Raw genomic sequence first — 16,482 nt, 5'->3', positions numbered from 1 at the left:
CTCGATCCTCACCCGCGAACAGCTGGCAACTGCGAGCTGTATCCACCGCGACGGATCACGATTTTGAACGCCACACATTCGGAACCGCTGTTTCGACAATCGACGGTTATTCGTGGTCAAGATTACCCTCACACAGCTACATGGCGTTATACTACGGGTCGGCCAGCTAATGCGGGGGGGGTCGGGGGGGGGGGAATAGTGGTTGCAGGGCAATCAAATCTGGCTAACAGACTGCACGCTTGTACGGTGAGTGCTGAAAGTATACGTCTAGCTGTTAGTATATTAGACGCTTCGGCTATTAAGTATTCTGATCTTAAATTGGTACTTTCGCGTCTTTTCAATACTCGCTGAAAGAAATCCGTGCTGAGGGCGAATATCTTGTTGGAAGCCTCAATTTTTATTCGGCTCCGGATCTCCGTATTGTTTTTCCATCCAAAATCGCACACTGGCCATCATGTCCTATATACAGCCACACTTGAATTCTACAGAAAATTTGGCTCGATTTTCAGGTCTTTTTTACCCAACATTTGAAGTCATCTTTAAGGTCTTGCAAAATCTGATCGCTTTTGGAGGCGAATTGTCCCAACCTTTTTGTGTTGTGAAAAATGGTAGAAATCAGAATCTCCCGACTTACCGTTTTCTTGATCCTTCTGTAAAATGAACGATATTTTCTGTTCGAATTACGAATTGAAACCAATGGTCGCGTTCTTGGGGTTTACTCTGCTTTAGTGCCATAGAAGCGATACATTTTTGATATTGGACTCGTCTTCGTGCTATAAATCTTGCGATCTCACATAATCAATCAAAACGCGGTGATAAACCGACACGACATGAAGCTGTGTAAGTCTTTAAATAGTTTTTGAACCAATTTTAAAGTATATCATGAATCTAGACATGTACTGGCGCAACTCATTGTTAAAGGAGACATACTAGGCGCATCGCCATGCCGTCAACCATCGACTAAAGATTTGCAGTGGGAAGAAGACATTTAGCAGCAGCAGATGAACATGCAAGGGACTGGTTGGGGGTTGTGGACGCTGTCCAAGATTTGTCCCAATAAACGATGTCTACTCTGATTTGTCCAGCGCACGTGTGGCGTGGCTTAGTTTTACCGCGAATTAACTTTCTATTGAAGCAAAAAGGGCTAATCCATCATCCCGTTATTGTTTTTGTGGGATGTGTGTGCACCTTGTGTCCTGGACGCCATCTCCAGATCGCGCACCCACCACCGACTTAGATGACTTGCCCTCTCACAGACTGAGACAAGCGGTTAAGTACATAAACGGGTTTGGATTAACTTGCCTGAATGAATTACGACCAATTGTTGTGTGTCTACCTCCACTACTGCCATATCTTTATCCCTACCATTCCCCAAGCTGGTGGACCCTTCAGAATTTACTTGTGGCGCGGGAACGTTGTATTGGTGTAATCGCTCTCTCTCTCTCTCTCTCTTTCTCTCTCTCTCTCTCTCTCTCTCTCTCTCATACCCTCAGTTCATTCGATGGGGACATCTATCACTTCCCAAAAAAAAAAAAAGAAATTGTTGCCAGTTTACAATGTTACACATCGCAGGTGAGCTGGTGCCAGAACTCATTACCCTACAATCCTGCTGAAGGTCAAGGTTGGTTAATATGAAAGTGACGTATGGCGCGCACAGGTGGCTAGCAGAGGTGGATCATCGATCAGGTGCATTCCTACATCGAAACGGTCCAATTTAACGAGGAATGTGCCCAATTTCGTGAATGAAACACATCCCATACATTCGGATGTGTGTCCATCCGTATAATACTCTCGCTTGTCGTCTACCGGTCTGCACCTGGGCAGGGTCAGGCCGATGCAGTTTTGTTTTTGTACCGCCACTGTCACCCGAACATCAGTGCAACGAAGCCAAGCTGAGAATATTTGGCCCTGTGCCAGCAAAGGGAACGACGAGAACGTTGGGCTAATTTGTGTGAAGAAATTCACTTTCGGTCCCACCAGGTGTACCTCACCAAGCGATTATAGAGAAAGGAATGTGGACTCAGGGGAACACATATACACATACACGGCTCGTAAGTTTGGTTTGTGGTTTACAACCAACGCTGATTATAATTCATATGTTTTCGTAAGTTCTGTTACAGTTTGTGTGAAACGGTTTTAAGTTGTTTGTTTTTGGGTTTTTGAAAAATATATGTATATATAGGTATGTATTGCCTCTATCGATTTTTTATCTCACTTGTCTTGTGTGTATGTGTGTTAGGTTTGGCGTCTACCAACCCATCTGGTGCCTTCCTCGACCATTGGTTTGATTTCCGTCCTGATTTGTTCTGGCCGCGTTGGACGAAGTGGAACTATCGGTGGCTAAGCTGTCAACCGCATTCAAACTTCTCTCATCTTCCTCCTCTCCCTGTTGTTCGCCGTTCTCCCCGCGAACATCCTCGTCCTCGTCCGGAAACACACCGTTAGAGTTCAACAGTGTGGAGGATGGTTGCGAAAGAGTCGAGTTGGAATCATCACTATCGTAAGTCAGTTGAAGCGAAGCAAAGTCACGCTCGGTAGCCGGTTCACTGTCAACCTGGAGCAAGGATTCGGCCGCTCCACCCTCGGCCGGAAACATTGTTTGAAAGTTTTGAATTGTTTTGAACTGTGTCGTACCACCGGCCGACGTAGTGTCTTCGTCAGCCGTCCCCATCGTCGATCGTGGCTGAACAATCGATTTGTACTGTGTTGTTGTTGTGTAGGGCGTGTATGCACCCGTCATAGTTTCAGTTTCCCCGTTAGTGGTGCTTTGCTGCGATTGTACGTTCGAATAGAATCGGGTCGATGTTGCAGGATTATCGGTGATCGGTACGCCACTGTACGATGTACGGCTGCCATTGGTGTGTGAGTTGTTCGAGTAGCTCGTGTACGATCGGCTCGAGTACGTGGCCGAAGTGGAAGGTGACGAGTTGAAGCTGATGCCTGCAATCGCTAGATCCTCTACGTTTACCCTCCCTTCTACGGCACGAATTTCCAACCTAAAATATTCAAATAAATCGTTATTGTGCCAAAGTAGAACAAGAAGGTTATTTCTCTAGACATCAGTTTATAGAGATTTTGAATCTTTAGTCCTCATGATGAGGTCTTTCATACTATTTAATTTGAAGTCCACTCTGGACTCTGGATCTGATCTTGCAGAATTCGATTCCGTTTTCGGAATCGTTTCTGGTTCCGGATCCAATTACAGAACCAATACCGGAACCATTTCATTGGATTATAAATATTAAACTGGATTCTACTGTTGTACCGTCTTATTTTAGGAGAAAAACAGCCTTCGAAAAACAACTTGCCGGTTCATAATGCTTACCGTTTGTAGTTATGATCCACCGACCACAGTGGAGGCAAATGCTTTGGACGCATTGTGTGCAGAAAGTTTTCCCTCCATCTACGCTCCAGCTGCATCAAACCACCCGGCGTCTTCTTGAAGTACTCCACCACCCGCTCACCGTGCGCACAGTACAGCTCATTGCGCACCGATATATCGATGTTACTGTACTCTTCCAGCAAGCTTTGTGTAAGCTCCGTAAATTGTGGTCCACCGTTGCCGCATTCGGACGTTCCAGCCGATTCTGCTTCACTTCCCAAACTGTTCAGCAGCGTAAGAAGCCGCTCCTCGAGAACTTGCTTCCGTTCTGGAGGAATTTTGGCGGCACTGTTCAGCAGAGCTCGAGCCGCCTTTCGAATTTCCGCCATCGATTCAATGCGAATCTCTTTCGAACCATTTTTCTGACCCGCTAGTGGTGCGTTGCACAGTTCGGCTAGCTCTTGGCGCAGTCGCTCGTCTTGAATGCTGCTTCGCTGATGGCAATCGGCGCACAGTAGCAGCACATCGTGCGAAACGTGCTCCTTCATCACTACTAGTAGTTATGAAAGAAAGACAAAACAATTCATTTGTTTTGTTTCGGCTCGTGTTACGATCGAAAATAAGTGAAACATACATACCAGGGAAATGCTTACGATAGTCACGCGGCACAATATTCTTTCGGTTGAAGCTCGACTTTGCCCCACACACTACGCATATGTTTTCCTTCGCCTGTAGATAGTACTGTCCAGCTTCGTCTACCGCACGGCCGGCCGGCTCGAACCGCAATCGTACGGTGTACGGATTTTCACACACCAGATCGCCCAGTTCCCGTTGCACGTACCATTCTGCCTTGCGACGATCGCACGTGCACAGCAGCTCACCGTCCGGGGCCTGCATCAAGCAGTTATGGTACAGTGGCTTCGTGCGCGTGGAATGGTACCGTTTGTTCGGTTTTTGATTACTGCGCGAAAAAAGGGAATCAAATGCGGAAGAAGGTAGTTTATGATCATCTTTTTTTGGTTTAGAATTTGATATTCACTTACTTTTGGGCCGTAAGCAACTTCTTCGGTTTGGAGCTACCGCCCGACTTTGATTTGCGATTGTTATGCGGTTGATCCATGAAGCAGTCCATCTCTTCCAGAACCTGTTCAAGTACTACCTTCCGGCTGGTCCATGGGTAGCTATCGTAAAAGAAAAAACCCACATTTAGTTGGAAATATTCAAAAGGAAACCCCATCGCTTCTCGCTACTCACTGCGGGACTAGTTTGTACGAAAGTTTCTTAAACAGCTCCACCGCCACATGTGCATCGCTGGCGGCGTACTTTATCTGCCGTTCGGACAGTTCCGGCGTCTCCCAATCGGAACAGCGCACCTTCCAGTGTTTGTCCAGCGTTATGCCCAACACCTCATTGGTCAATCGGGCAATGCCGAGCGGTTCCAGCCCCGCCCGTTCGGCCATAAATCGCAAATCGAGCGTACTTTCCACCTTCAGCCGATAGTCATCCCTTAGGACGCGTGCATCTTCGTACGGGGAAACACCTACCTTGATTATATTGTCATCATTTAGCAGATCGTATAACTCCTGCGGTATCCTATTGATCATGCACAGCCGTATCAAGGCGCAAAGGCCACGGTGTGAGGCCAGCTGCAGCAGTGCTACCGGGCGTCGCTTTCCCTGGTAGCTGACCCATTCGCAATCGAATCCAAGTACATTGTACTCCTGACAGTGCCTGGGTGGAGGAGGCGAATTTGTTATTTGCAACTTCCGTAAGGTGTTTCGCTCCTTACCTTTGCAGCTTCTCCACAACTAACCGACAGTCGTCGGTGGTGTTGATGATGTGCACCTGCTGGTCGCGAAGCGGATCCCGTTGGTTCAGTGCCCTCAGCCGGCTCATAATGCCACGACGGTAGCGTGATAGTACGAATAGTACACCGACACCAACGGCTGCTATGACGGCAGTAGAGACGACGGTTTTCTCTCGCTGAGTCAACATTTATAACAACTCCCCAGTCGGTGGTCAGCGGACCGCCAACGTTCCCAACATGAATGCAATCTTTGCCCCGTTCGTGTTAAATGGTAGTGTTGTCCGAATCGGTAAAATTACGCCACACGCACGGAATCGTCTCGCTTTCTTGCTTGCGCATCCAAAAAGGAACAAATATTTGCAAGTAACGACGGTACTAGCTCACAGGGAAATCAATCGCGGACCAAGAAGACGGGCAAGGTAAGAACCACTTCTTGTCTGGCAGGACTTTTCTTCCCCCAAATTCGTCAGTGCGTGAAGAAAGCAAAACTTATGCGCAGCCAGTGCGGGTTTGTGTGGGTATGTTTGTGTTTGTGCGTGTTTTGTTGTGACAAGAAAAACGTCAAAGCGGCTCCATCGTTGTAGCCCACCAGGACGCTCAAGGAAAGGTAAATTTATTTCTACCGTTTTTCTCGATTAAGTGTTAAGTGTAAAATCAAGAAATTTAGTAGAAAAAATATAAACCTTCCCGAAATAACATGAGTGACTTTTTTCCAGTGAAATATTTTACTTGCGCAAGGTTCATCGTGCCAGCTCGTCTCTAAGCAGCTTGGACGACATCCGTCAATTTGTCAAAAAGCGGCTAAACGTCAATCCGGCCCTCTTTCGCTGCTGTCAGCCCATCGCGAGCTCTTTTCGTCGCAAGTTTTCGTACGGTTCAGACGCCATTAAGTATGGGTAAACCACGTGGAATTCGTACCGCCCGCAAACACGTTCGCCATCGCCGTGACCAACGCTGGGCCGATAAGGACTACAAGAAGGCCCATCTGGGTACTCGCTGGAAGTCCAACCCATTCGCCGGAGCGTCCCACGCGAAGGGAATCGTGCTGGAGAAGGTCGGCGTCGAAGCTAAGCAGCCCAACTCCGCCATCCGCAAGTGCGTCCGTGTGCAGCTCATCAAGAACGGCAAGAAGATTACCGCGTTCGTGCCCCGGGACGGTTGTCTGAACTACATCGAGGAGAACGATGAGGTGCTGGTTGCCGGTTTCGGTCGTAAGGGTCACGCCGTCGGTGATATTCCCGGAGTCCGTTTCAAGGTGGTGAAGGTGGCCAACGTTTCGCTGTTGGCGCTGTACAAGGAGAAGAAGGAACGTCCGCGTTCGTAAGGCGGGGGAAGCAAGGAAGATTGTTGCGACGGGGATTTTGGTCCGGAACGAAACGAGACGATGACCGTTGATGGTCATCGGTTTTCCACCGGTGTGCGTGTGTGTGTGCATATGCGACGGACCAATATGCCGGGGCAAGGATTCGATTAATGTAAGCCAAGTGCGAAAAGGAAGAAATACAAGCTGCCTGGAAGGATCTTGTACCTCGTAACCTCGTATATTGTTCTGTGCGTGTTATTGTTATTGTTCGTGGTGGCATTTGAGAAAGTTGTTTATTTTCAGGTTGAAATGATTGTGATGCAAGGAATCTCTCTGGCAGAAGGAATGATTAAAGCATAGTACTACACAAACATTCAAGAAAGAGGTTAACAATTGAATGAAAGCATACAGCAATCTACCCTAATATCTGATACATGGAAATAATGGAACAAAATAGCTTAAATATTCGACAACATATGCGCCAAGCGCTGGGATTTCCACTTACCAATTGTATTATCTAATGTAGCTTAGTTTCAAGTTGAAGGCCGGTTAAAAGCTATGTTATTCATGCTAACTTAATGAGAAGATTACTTCCTGAGTGGTCGTTCTTTTGTTTACTAGGCGTTCCAGGAGCCGAGATACTGGCTTCTTAGCTAGAAATTAGCGTTTAGCGAAGTTTTGACCCTCCTATCTATGCCCATAAGCCCACTCTTAGTGAATGTTATGTTTATCAAGTGTTAACATATACAAAGCATACAACATTCCTAGGAACACTTCTAGGATCATGGCGAAATGAATTCGTATTGTGTGAGCTAGTGTTGCGGACGAATACAATCATTATAACCGGATACATATTTTCAGTTTATTTTTATGCATTGTTTTGCTTCTACGGGACAGGAATAAGATGAACGAGATGATTTAATTTCCAAAGAAAAAGCAATCAACGCTGCTGCGCTTTCTTGAATGAGAAACGCACGTAAAAACTTGCTTGCTTGTCAGCGAGCTTGCAGAGATTGGGCCAGGTTTATAGAATCGCTGTGTGCCAGAGATAAATGTTTTGATTGATTTTCTAGTAAAAAATGCACTATTAGGAACTTTTTCTTGTATTGCGCGTATGCTTCAACAGCCAATTAAATTGTTAGTCTTTATTGGATACATATTCAATAGAAATATAATTATTACTGGTAAATTTGAACTCCAATGCTGTCACAGCCACGCGATCGTTCGACTTCCCACAGTGCATGCGAGGCTACGTGTCATGGTGTGTGTATTTTCTTCGTCGCCACGTCGCATTTGCTTGTTTCATTTTCGGCATTTCCACAACGCGAAACAAGAGCGGTATAGACCAAAAAACCCCACGGACCTCTATTTACTTGGAAGCATCCCAGCACCGAAGTCAGTTGCAGTAAGTGTTCCGCGGCAGAGTCCCGCCACCAATCCGGTCGAACTTTCGCTAGTGGTTGCTTTCGAGAAGGCGTTTTGTGTTGTGCGTAAAAAAGAGGGGTTCCCGTTTTGCTTCACTACCCCAAGCAACCCTCCCACTTTCGCTCGTTTCGGCTGGATTGTGTGTTCCCAATTGTTTTTTTTTTCCAAAACATTCCCTTCTTTCCAACTACGTACTGCGTAATCCGTGTGCAATTAAAGTGTGAAAATTTGTGTTTCAACAAGTGCGCCACGTCGTCGTCGAACACAAGAAAAGCACACAAATAAGTAGCATAATCGGGTGTACTACGTGGTATGTGTTGGCATGGGAAAGTGAAGGAAAGAATCATCTGGATGCAGTTTACGTTACAAGATCTATCGTTGATACGAGATTTATACTCAAACGCTACGTTTTGCTTCTTTCTCCCATTCTTCTCCATGTACAGAAACAATCCATAGCCTACTGCTGCTAGTAGAAGCGCCTCAGCAACGCACAAAACATTTCCTGCTTTTTCCGGTAAGTTATCCTACCGCGTGAGCGAGCCACTAACGTTTGGTAACAGTTTCAATTCCGTCTCGTAGTGTTCACAGCCGAAAACACCTCACCAGAGCAAAAAGATGGCCCCACAACAGCGAATCCGCATTGCCAACGAGAAGGCCAGCAAGAACATTACGATGCGTGGCAACGTGCCCAAATCGTCGAAAAACACCGAAGAAAAGTATCCGGTCGGACCGTGGCTACTGGCCCTGTTCATTTTCGTCGTGTGCGGTTCGGCGATATTCCAGATCATTCAATCGATTCGCATAGCATAAGGTGTGTGGGGTGATCGGTGATCGATTGTCGTCTTTTTTATTACCAAAAAGGCGCTATCTCGTTTATTATTTTTTTTTTGGTTTTCCCGGGCTTTTTTCTAACAAAAGGAAAGGCAGTTTTTCTCGCTTCTTCTTTCGCACACAATTTTTGTTTTCCATTCTCACTTTTAGGTGAGACTGGGGATCGCGGATAAAGTGTGTTGTTATGGTTTACGTGCCTGCCAAGGGTTTTTTTTGTTGTATATTTTTGCTGCCTTCGGTTTGTAAAATAATGTGATGTGACTTTATGTGTGTCTGGAAGTGTCTCTTCTTCCACGCTCTGACTGACGTACTGTTTGTTTCCTTTGTTTGTTTGTTTGTATGATTGTGCGACCCTGTGCGAGCATTATTTACAGCTGGTTCAGTTTCTCATATCGATGCTGCATGTTCCATTCTGTCTATCGGATAAAACGGAAGCAGCAAATGCATTGCTTATTGAACCAGGAGTTCAGATCGGTAAAAAAAAAAGATCTTTCATACACAATTCGCACAATTCCAGCGCTCCTACGTCAGGGGTAGATAATAGATTAAAAAGGTGGGCACGTTAAAGCTCCAGAACCTTCTGCCAGATAGCGACAGGTGCAACGTGCTTCGATGTGTGGAAAGTAAATGTAAACAAGTAATGAAACAACGCAAAAGCCTTTTGCCACATCACATGCGCGCGCGCCTCAGCCTGATTGGGAGATGATCGAAGAGGATCGACACATTGCATCGAAGCTTACGATTAAATTATGACCGGAAGGATAATAGCCGAATCTTTAAAAGAACAAGACCAACATGATGTTGCTTTCTAAATCCAGACCAAGCAAATGCAATGTGTGCGTTTATGGATAGTGTTGTAGAGCACATTCATAAGAAAAATGCGATACGGCGTGAAAAATAAATAACCCTCACAAATAATAATACACACTCAACTCCCTTTTTTTGTCGTATACTTTCGAGGCGAGACAGAAAATTAAAAAGTTTATACATTTAAGAGAAGTGAAGCACTCAAAACTGACAAAAAAACAACCTAAATTTGGTGAAAATTATATATTATCAATGTGAAAACTAGTAACAACCTTTGGGCTAATAATGTATTTCTTGTTTATCAAATGATCATCCGAAACAATCCAAAAGCTTCCCTTAGTTTCTTGGGAATTGACATTCTTCCACACCTCCATCAATACGAATGTGTGTATTACGTTTCGGTTCCAGAGATCGATGGCGCAGTTTCTCAAACGTGTACCACCCTCCCTAGCCAAGCCTTATCTCCCTGGTCCGGTGTCGTTGACATTGAAATCATTGGAGTTTGCTAAAATGTACAGGGCACGAGCTACGCAGCAACACAGGAATGAAGTGGTTTCTGTATTGATTGCGCTTAACTGTTACGACGATGATAGCAGATTGAAGTTGTTGCTGCTGCCTGCTCTCCTACACATCTTCCTCCATATCATTTGTTGCGTTTAGCAATTGGGTTGATAATTTGAAACTGTTCCTTTCCTGTTGTGTTTATTAAAAAGCGATGATGATTGATGTAAATATAATCTGTATTTTCGTATTTTAATGTGAATTTTGCGTAATTTTTGGACCTATCATTAAAGAAAGTAACGCTAGTTCGACAGCATACGAGCCCGCATACATTGATTATATGCAGCTCTGAGCACACTCCTTTCGCAAGTCCTCGATAGTATAGTGGTCAGTATCCCCGCCTGTCACGCGGGAGACCGGGGTTCGATTCCCCGTCGGGGAGAATGAGAATCTTTTATTATTTATTGGTTTTTCTTTTTTTTCTAGGAAACCTCTAATGATAAAACTTCAACATTAATTACTATTTTGCACTATTAAATCACTACCCTTCTCTGCCACAGCAATCACGACGGAGTTCGGTGTACCGGACAATGGAGCTGGAAAGACGCTTGCATCCACGACGCGCAAACCGTGCACTCCGTTAACCCTGTGTTTTTGAGTGAGTACAAATAGAAGTTCAATTATGCTACCCAAAACTCTTTACACAACTCTGGTACTCGATGGTACTTACCTGAGCTGATTGTCAACCACACCGTCACCGTGCACTCCAATGGCTGCCGTTCCACCGGGATGATGTCCAGTCAGCGCCGAAGTACGCAGAATACACTCCAAAAACCGATCCGACGGTTCCTCCGTACTGTTGTCCAACGGTGGCCCGAAATTTGAACATCGTTTGATGTGTGGCCAGTGCAGTTGGGCACCAATCGACCGGAAAGTGGTCGTTCGAACCGTACGTGCCGCTAATCGGATCGCTTTGATCATGCACTCAATGTCGGCCCGATCCTTCAGATAGTTAGGATTGAAAAATGGGACACTGTCGATGTGACGATCGCGCAAGAAGATGCCCCCCCGGCTGGCTGGTTGATGGCAAGTGCTAAGGAACAGAAATCCTTCCTGGCTGGTATTTTGATAGGAGGGGAAAAAAGCACGGAATGTGTCCTCCTCCATGTTTGATACGTGACGTAACGCTTGCTCATCGACACTCCCCATGCCGAACAGGATTATCCCATACTGACCACCGCGAGGACTTCCGATGCCAGCGATAGCCGTCGTGGATAATACTCCTCGGCCGTGTTGCAGGTACTGTAGGATCGAATCCACCGACATGACTTTATCCATCGTTACACTGGCCGTAACGTTGATGCTCACAAACAGCGGTAGATTGAGATGGTCGAAATAGTTCTGTCCCACACCGGGTGAATCATGTACCAGCTCAATACCGTGCCGTTTCAGTTCCAGTTTTGGTCCAATACCGGAAAGTTTCAGAATCTGGGGTGTGTGTAGAGCGCCGGCAGCAAGAATCACTTCCCGCCCGACTGTGATGGGAACCGGTGATTGATGGCCAGGTCCTACAGATTGTACCATTACACCCTTCGTATGATTGGTGTCATCAAACAGGATCTTCGCGACGAGGGAAGATGTCAGGATGGAGAGATTCGGACGTCCGAAAGCAGGTCGCAGGTAAGCATGGTAACTACTCCAACGGATTCCATTGTGAATGGTGTATCGGGCGGGCTTAAAATGATACTGCTGGCCAAGTTCCCGTGGTGCCTCGGTGAACACTTTAGCCAGCAAGGATTCGCGCGGGTCCACCTCGGTGATGTGAAGGCGATCCGTTGTGGAGATATGTCTGTTTTGGGTGAAAGTCTTCCGAGAGCAGAAGCTGATGGTTGCATGTTTGTCGCTTTCCGATAGAATTGATGCGTAGTGATTGTTTGTCTAAAATTGGTAAGCTATGGTTAGTTATTACAAATTATCGTAGCAACCATTAAAGCGATATATGGTTGCTATAGGATTCGAAGAGTCGTGCGTTCAATATTAACAGATCTTGTTCCATATTGAACCCGGAATCCAACAGAAAACGATTTCAGAAGAGGAAATGATGTCGTCAAGGTACTGTATGCGTGAGAGTCTTTGGAGACCGTATTCGACATCCATTCCCGATTAGTCTTAGACACTGGGCTTGTTGGAAGAAAAATTGGTTAAATCGACCAAATCTTGAAGCAGCGATATATAAAGCATGATGATAACCAGAGCCAAACGGATACGATGTTAAGGATTACACATTAATGCCCCACCAAAACGGAGCTTGGTAACGACTCGTTAGGTCATTGGCGCTGCAGACTATAAATAGCCGCCAAACTCACATACGGTTCTAAGACGTGGACCATCCAAAAACAGTTCAAGACCTTTTAATCCTCGCGTGAGAGCTTCACGCCACTGACACCATTTTTGTGGCCAAATCATGGTGGTCGACCCAGGGACAGCAACCGTCACACTTACCTCATACAACTCCTCGCCAGTAAGCTCCCCCTGGTTACATTCCTGCTGACTGTTGTCATCGCCGTACGATTCGGGTTCAGTCGAGGGGTAGTTCAGCTTATCCAGGTAAGGTTTCATTGCGTGCCAATTCCAGTCACGTGCGCCTAGCCGTTCCCAACGGTCAAAATCCTCCGGTATGCCGGTAAAATGAAGCATATAGTTGATTTGTCCGGATCCACCTAATCCTTTGCCACGTGGTAGCAATTGTTGCTGTTAAATATCGAGACGGATAAACAAATCAAATCGATACGTAATTGTTGATGAACGGCAGCATACTTACATTGTTACCCAAACCGTGTGAGGAATATTTTTGCGGTGTCGTACGGAATGCCCAATCGTACTTGGTACCTTGCATGGCGGTACTTATCAGTGGAATGATTGATGCCGCACCGAACGTATCGCCCGCTTCCACCAGCAGCACGGTAACGTTCGGATTTTCGGAAAGTCGATTGGCCAAAACACATCCTGCCGTTCCGGCACCGACTAAAGTGGAAGAGGAAGTGTGGGCTATTTTACCATCGGGACAAACCGACATACACATGTGTCACGTTTACCAATAATATAGTCGAAGGATCGATCCTGCAGCATTCGTGGATCACGAATTTGATTAGGAATTATTTCCACTCCAAGCCACATCCACAGCAGAAGCAATGCACCGGAAACCAGTGCGACCGTTATGACCGATGCTAGCACCAACTTCTTTAGACAACCCATCGTTGCTCGTTGTTCACTTGATACTGACCTAGCAGGCGGTGGGTTTTGGAGTCGGTACGCGCTGACTAACTGCAATCGATGAGTTTAATCCTATTACGGTGGAAAACGTGAGCTCGGAGTGCAGGAGCTATTTTTAAGAGAGAAAAACCCCAACGACACGCTCGCTTGATGGTGTTACATACAAGTTGGTTGAAACGGCTTTTTATTGCTTCAACGATGTGTTTTTTTTCCTTACACACTAATCCTTAACGAACGAAGCAGTAGAATTGCGTACCAGTACAGGCAGCCACAGATAGCCACAGATCGGAGAGTTTTTTACGCTCGCAGCATTTCCTCCTCATCCGCGAGTGCGGCCGACTCTTCCAGCTGCTTCTCGAGCTTGCGGGCATCGACGTACTGGATCTCTTCCTCGCCTTCTCCTTCCTCCACGTCCATCAAGAGGGCAGATTCCTGTGCTTCCTCCTTCGCCCGGCGCTCCTTCAGCCCAATGGCGGGCGAACGGATAAGAGCAATGTTCTTCTGCACATCCACAATGTCCCGATGTATCTCGTACTCGCGTGCCTTTCGCAAACGTTCCATCACGAAGTGACACTCGCGCCGGTGCTTGATTTCGTTGATCTTCTTCACCGCCTCGATCGTTTTGTTCCACAGCTCGCGATCGTACTTGACCGGCACGTTGCGCCGCTTCTCGAACTCGAAGCTCGGATCGACGGTAAGCTCCTTCGCGTTCGTTTTGCGGTACGCTTTGGTCCAGCGGATCTTGCGCGGGTTCTTCTTTTTGTTAAACGCACGGCGGCATTTCGAGCGACAGAATCGGAATACCTAAAAGGAGAAAAATGGAAGTTAGGATTTAGAGCACTGGGGGGTGTGTGTGTAAACAAACACACAAACTCTTGCTTCACACTCACTTTGCAATCGTTTCGCACGAAAACCATCCCGTGCCCGGGATAGATTTTGTTCGAGCAGAAAAAGCACGTCTCGATACGCATGGTGGCAGCGTTTTTGGAACGCTTTTAGGCACACAAAACGGGTAGAAATTTGTTAAAATTTCTATCCCACTACTTATGCCGTCCGAACACGCGTGTTGTTGCTGTCAAAAAGGACCGTCCGTGTATGGAGCGGTTTGTTTACGATGGGCAGCGGGCGCCATCTTGAACGGTGTACTTTGACGTTAATGCTCGATATATCAAAAATTAAAAAAAAGTTAATTTAAACACGAAAAAATTTCACAAAGAATACGTCAATTACAAAACTATTTTTTTAATGGTTTCCATGCCATTTTTCTTTATTTTATTCGAATTTTTTTTATCCGATCTGAACCCGGTGAAGCGATGTAAAACAACAGCGCCATCTATTGTCGGGTGACGAAAACGAGACCAGGCATTTATTCAAATTCATCGAGCACGTGTTTGCGAAGATTTATTTAGCTAGTTTTGATTTATTTTTCGTCTTATAAAGCGTTCCAGCCACCCTTAGAATTATCCTTTATTTGCTCTTTGCTTTGTTTTCTGGTCATCCTTAATGCTCTTTTGCTTCAGTATTGCATCCAGCTGTGTCAGAATAAACCACCCGGCAGCAGAACAAAGAAATCTATATTAAAGTCGTACATGAAAAAATACGCTGAGCCAACGTGCGTCAAGCACTGAAGAAGAACAAAAATCACGCTATAGAGAGAAGACTTAGATTTTACGCACGATCGTTGTGCTTCGTATGGACGCTCGCTACGAATTCGATTAACACTCGTTCCGTTGGATGGATTAGTCCCGCAGGAGTCTAACTAACTAACGACTATCACTATCGATCGGATGCATTGAAGACGCGAGCAGTTGGTAGTGCACAATACACATTGAAGGTGTCGTTTGGTAAGTTGCCGTTGTGTATTTTCTTCGTCCAGAAAATCTGATCGTATCTAAAAAAATCCAATTGCGTGACAGTTTATTGCACTTGGGCCATGAACTTGTGACTAGGGGGAGACAAAAACAAAAAAAAAACAACATTCTCCCGGCGTTTAACGGTGCGTGTATTGGTGTGCGAAAATTCACTCGGAAAATTGCCCCCCCCCCCCCCCCCCCGCCTATGCTGCACTCCAAAATTGGTAAAATTAGCCAACGCATGAGTGCAGTAATCGTGTGCATGTGATGGCGATCGTGCTAAATCAGTGTTTGTGTGCTTGCAGCAGCAGCATAATGTGATCGGGAAACGTGTTGGAAAACCCCGGAAATGTGAAATGCAGCGGGTGTAACCATGTCTAAATTAGCGAATATTGATCGTGGAATAAGTTCATCAAAACCAAATGGGAAGTAGGGCTGGGTGAGAAAAAGCTTAACAAACCAACGAAAAATAATGGGAATAATACGGTGTGCCGCACAATTCATCTCTCACTCGCTGACAGCGAAAGTGGGAAATGGTGGCTTTTCGTGACGCGAAGTCGTAATGATTAGTGCGCGCGCGCCAATCTCTTTGTTGCTTGCTGGGCAAGTCTGCTTGAAGAGGCAACACAAATAAAAATATTAGGCATTTTTTGCCGTTTTTTTTGGGTCGTACATTTTCACGAAAAAATTAAATGTGTACTTTCCAATTATCTGTTTGAAATGATTAAATGAAAAGTGTCCTACTAATCAGATCTAGAATGAGCATTTTGGGTGTACTTTTAAGCGGTATAAGTGATGTCTTATCTTATAAAGATTTAGGTCTATTTTATTTTTTGTTATCACCAGTCAATTTTTGATAGCTGGAAGAATTCAAGAGCGATCATGTCCGATCACTTTTAGAGATAAACATTTCGGCCTCTTGCCTTCAGCTTTCTGCCTTGCACATACATAGCTTTAAACTGTGACTTTTGAAGATTGTAAAGACAATTTCAAGATCACAACAAGTACGTCCATCTCATCAGCCTAATTATTGAAATAGATAAAACTTCCACATACCACCAGCTACAGGGTACACTACCCTACCCTACACATTACTAGCAGGAAACGAGCGCACACCTTCCCCGAGTGCAAAGTATAAAGTTAACAGCGCGGCATTGACATCACCTTCATTGTCGGATGTCGGTTGTACGTTTGCGAATTGCAGAAACCAAGCCCGAATTTCGTCAACATAATTGCCAACGCAAACTGGAGACGCGTCTGCGGTTTCATGCACTGATTGTTTAAGCACCCAGTAGCTCAGCTGAGCCAGCCGATCTACATAACTCTATTTGCATGACAATGTACCTAGAAACTGGGGAAT

At 45.7% G+C, this 16,482-nt stretch overlaps 5 protein-coding genes and 1 non-coding gene across 6 annotated transcripts; 3 read left to right on the top strand and 3 right to left on the bottom strand.

Annotated features, from left to right (window-relative positions):
- Nucleotides 1-2,248: 2,248 nt before the first annotated feature.
- On the bottom strand, nt 2,249-5,400 carry LOC126557120 (exonuclease 3'-5' domain-containing protein 2). The gene is made up of 6 exons (XM_050212785.1): nt 5,112-5,400; nt 4,577-5,053; nt 4,366-4,503; nt 3,961-4,283; nt 3,326-3,875; nt 2,249-2,996 (listed from the first exon to the last, which is right to left on the bottom strand). The coding sequence occupies exons 1-6, from the start codon at nt 5,315-5,317 to the stop codon at nt 2,249-2,251; spliced, it is 2,442 nt and encodes an 813-aa protein (XP_050068742.1). The 5' UTR covers nt 5,318-5,400.
- A 564-nt stretch (nt 5,401-5,964) lies between these two features.
- LOC126559363 (40S ribosomal protein S23) lies at nt 5,965-6,664 on the top strand. Its single transcript, XM_050215509.1, has one exon. The coding sequence runs from the start codon at nt 6,022-6,024 to the stop codon at nt 6,451-6,453; it is 432 nt and encodes a 143-aa protein (XP_050071466.1). The 5' UTR covers nt 5,965-6,021; the 3' UTR covers nt 6,454-6,664.
- Nucleotides 6,665-8,437: 1,773 nt separating this feature from the next.
- LOC126559574 (stress-associated endoplasmic reticulum protein 2) lies at nt 8,438-8,681 on the top strand. Its single transcript, XM_050215745.1, has one exon. The coding sequence runs from the start codon at nt 8,473-8,475 to the stop codon at nt 8,665-8,667; it is 195 nt and encodes a 64-aa protein (XP_050071702.1). The 5' UTR covers nt 8,438-8,472; the 3' UTR covers nt 8,668-8,681.
- A 1,685-nt stretch (nt 8,682-10,366) lies between these two features.
- Trnad-guc (transfer RNA aspartic acid (anticodon GUC)) lies at nt 10,367-10,438 on the top strand. The gene has a single exon. It is a non-coding gene; the product is annotated as a tRNA-Asp (tRNA).
- Nucleotides 10,439-10,509: 71 nt separating this feature from the next.
- On the bottom strand, nt 10,510-13,278 carry LOC126557366 (neither inactivation nor afterpotential protein G). The gene is made up of 5 exons (XM_050213108.1): nt 13,092-13,278; nt 12,818-13,020; nt 12,499-12,747; nt 10,727-11,934; nt 10,510-10,642 (listed from the first exon to the last, which is right to left on the bottom strand). The coding sequence occupies exons 1-5, from the start codon at nt 13,249-13,251 to the stop codon at nt 10,510-10,512; spliced, it is 1,953 nt and encodes a 650-aa protein (XP_050069065.1). The 5' UTR covers nt 13,252-13,278.
- Nucleotides 13,279-13,566: 288 nt separating this feature from the next.
- LOC126559134 (probable ribosome biogenesis protein RLP24) lies at nt 13,567-14,356 on the bottom strand. Its single transcript, XM_050215249.1, has 2 exons — nt 14,160-14,356; nt 13,567-14,073 (listed from the first exon to the last, which is right to left on the bottom strand). Exons 1-2 carry the CDS (start codon nt 14,238-14,240, stop codon nt 13,567-13,569), a joined length of 588 nt encoding a protein of 195 aa, XP_050071206.1. The 5' UTR covers nt 14,241-14,356.
- Nucleotides 14,357-16,482: the final 2,126 nt, after the last annotated feature.

Source organism: Anopheles maculipalpis, chromosome 2RL (assembly GCF_943734695.1).
Source record: "Anopheles maculipalpis chromosome 2RL, idAnoMacuDA_375_x, whole genome shotgun sequence".
Classification (NCBI taxonomy): Eukaryota; Metazoa; Arthropoda; class Insecta; order Diptera; family Culicidae; genus Anopheles; species Anopheles maculipalpis.
This window is presented reverse-complemented; position numbering and strand designations above follow the sequence as displayed.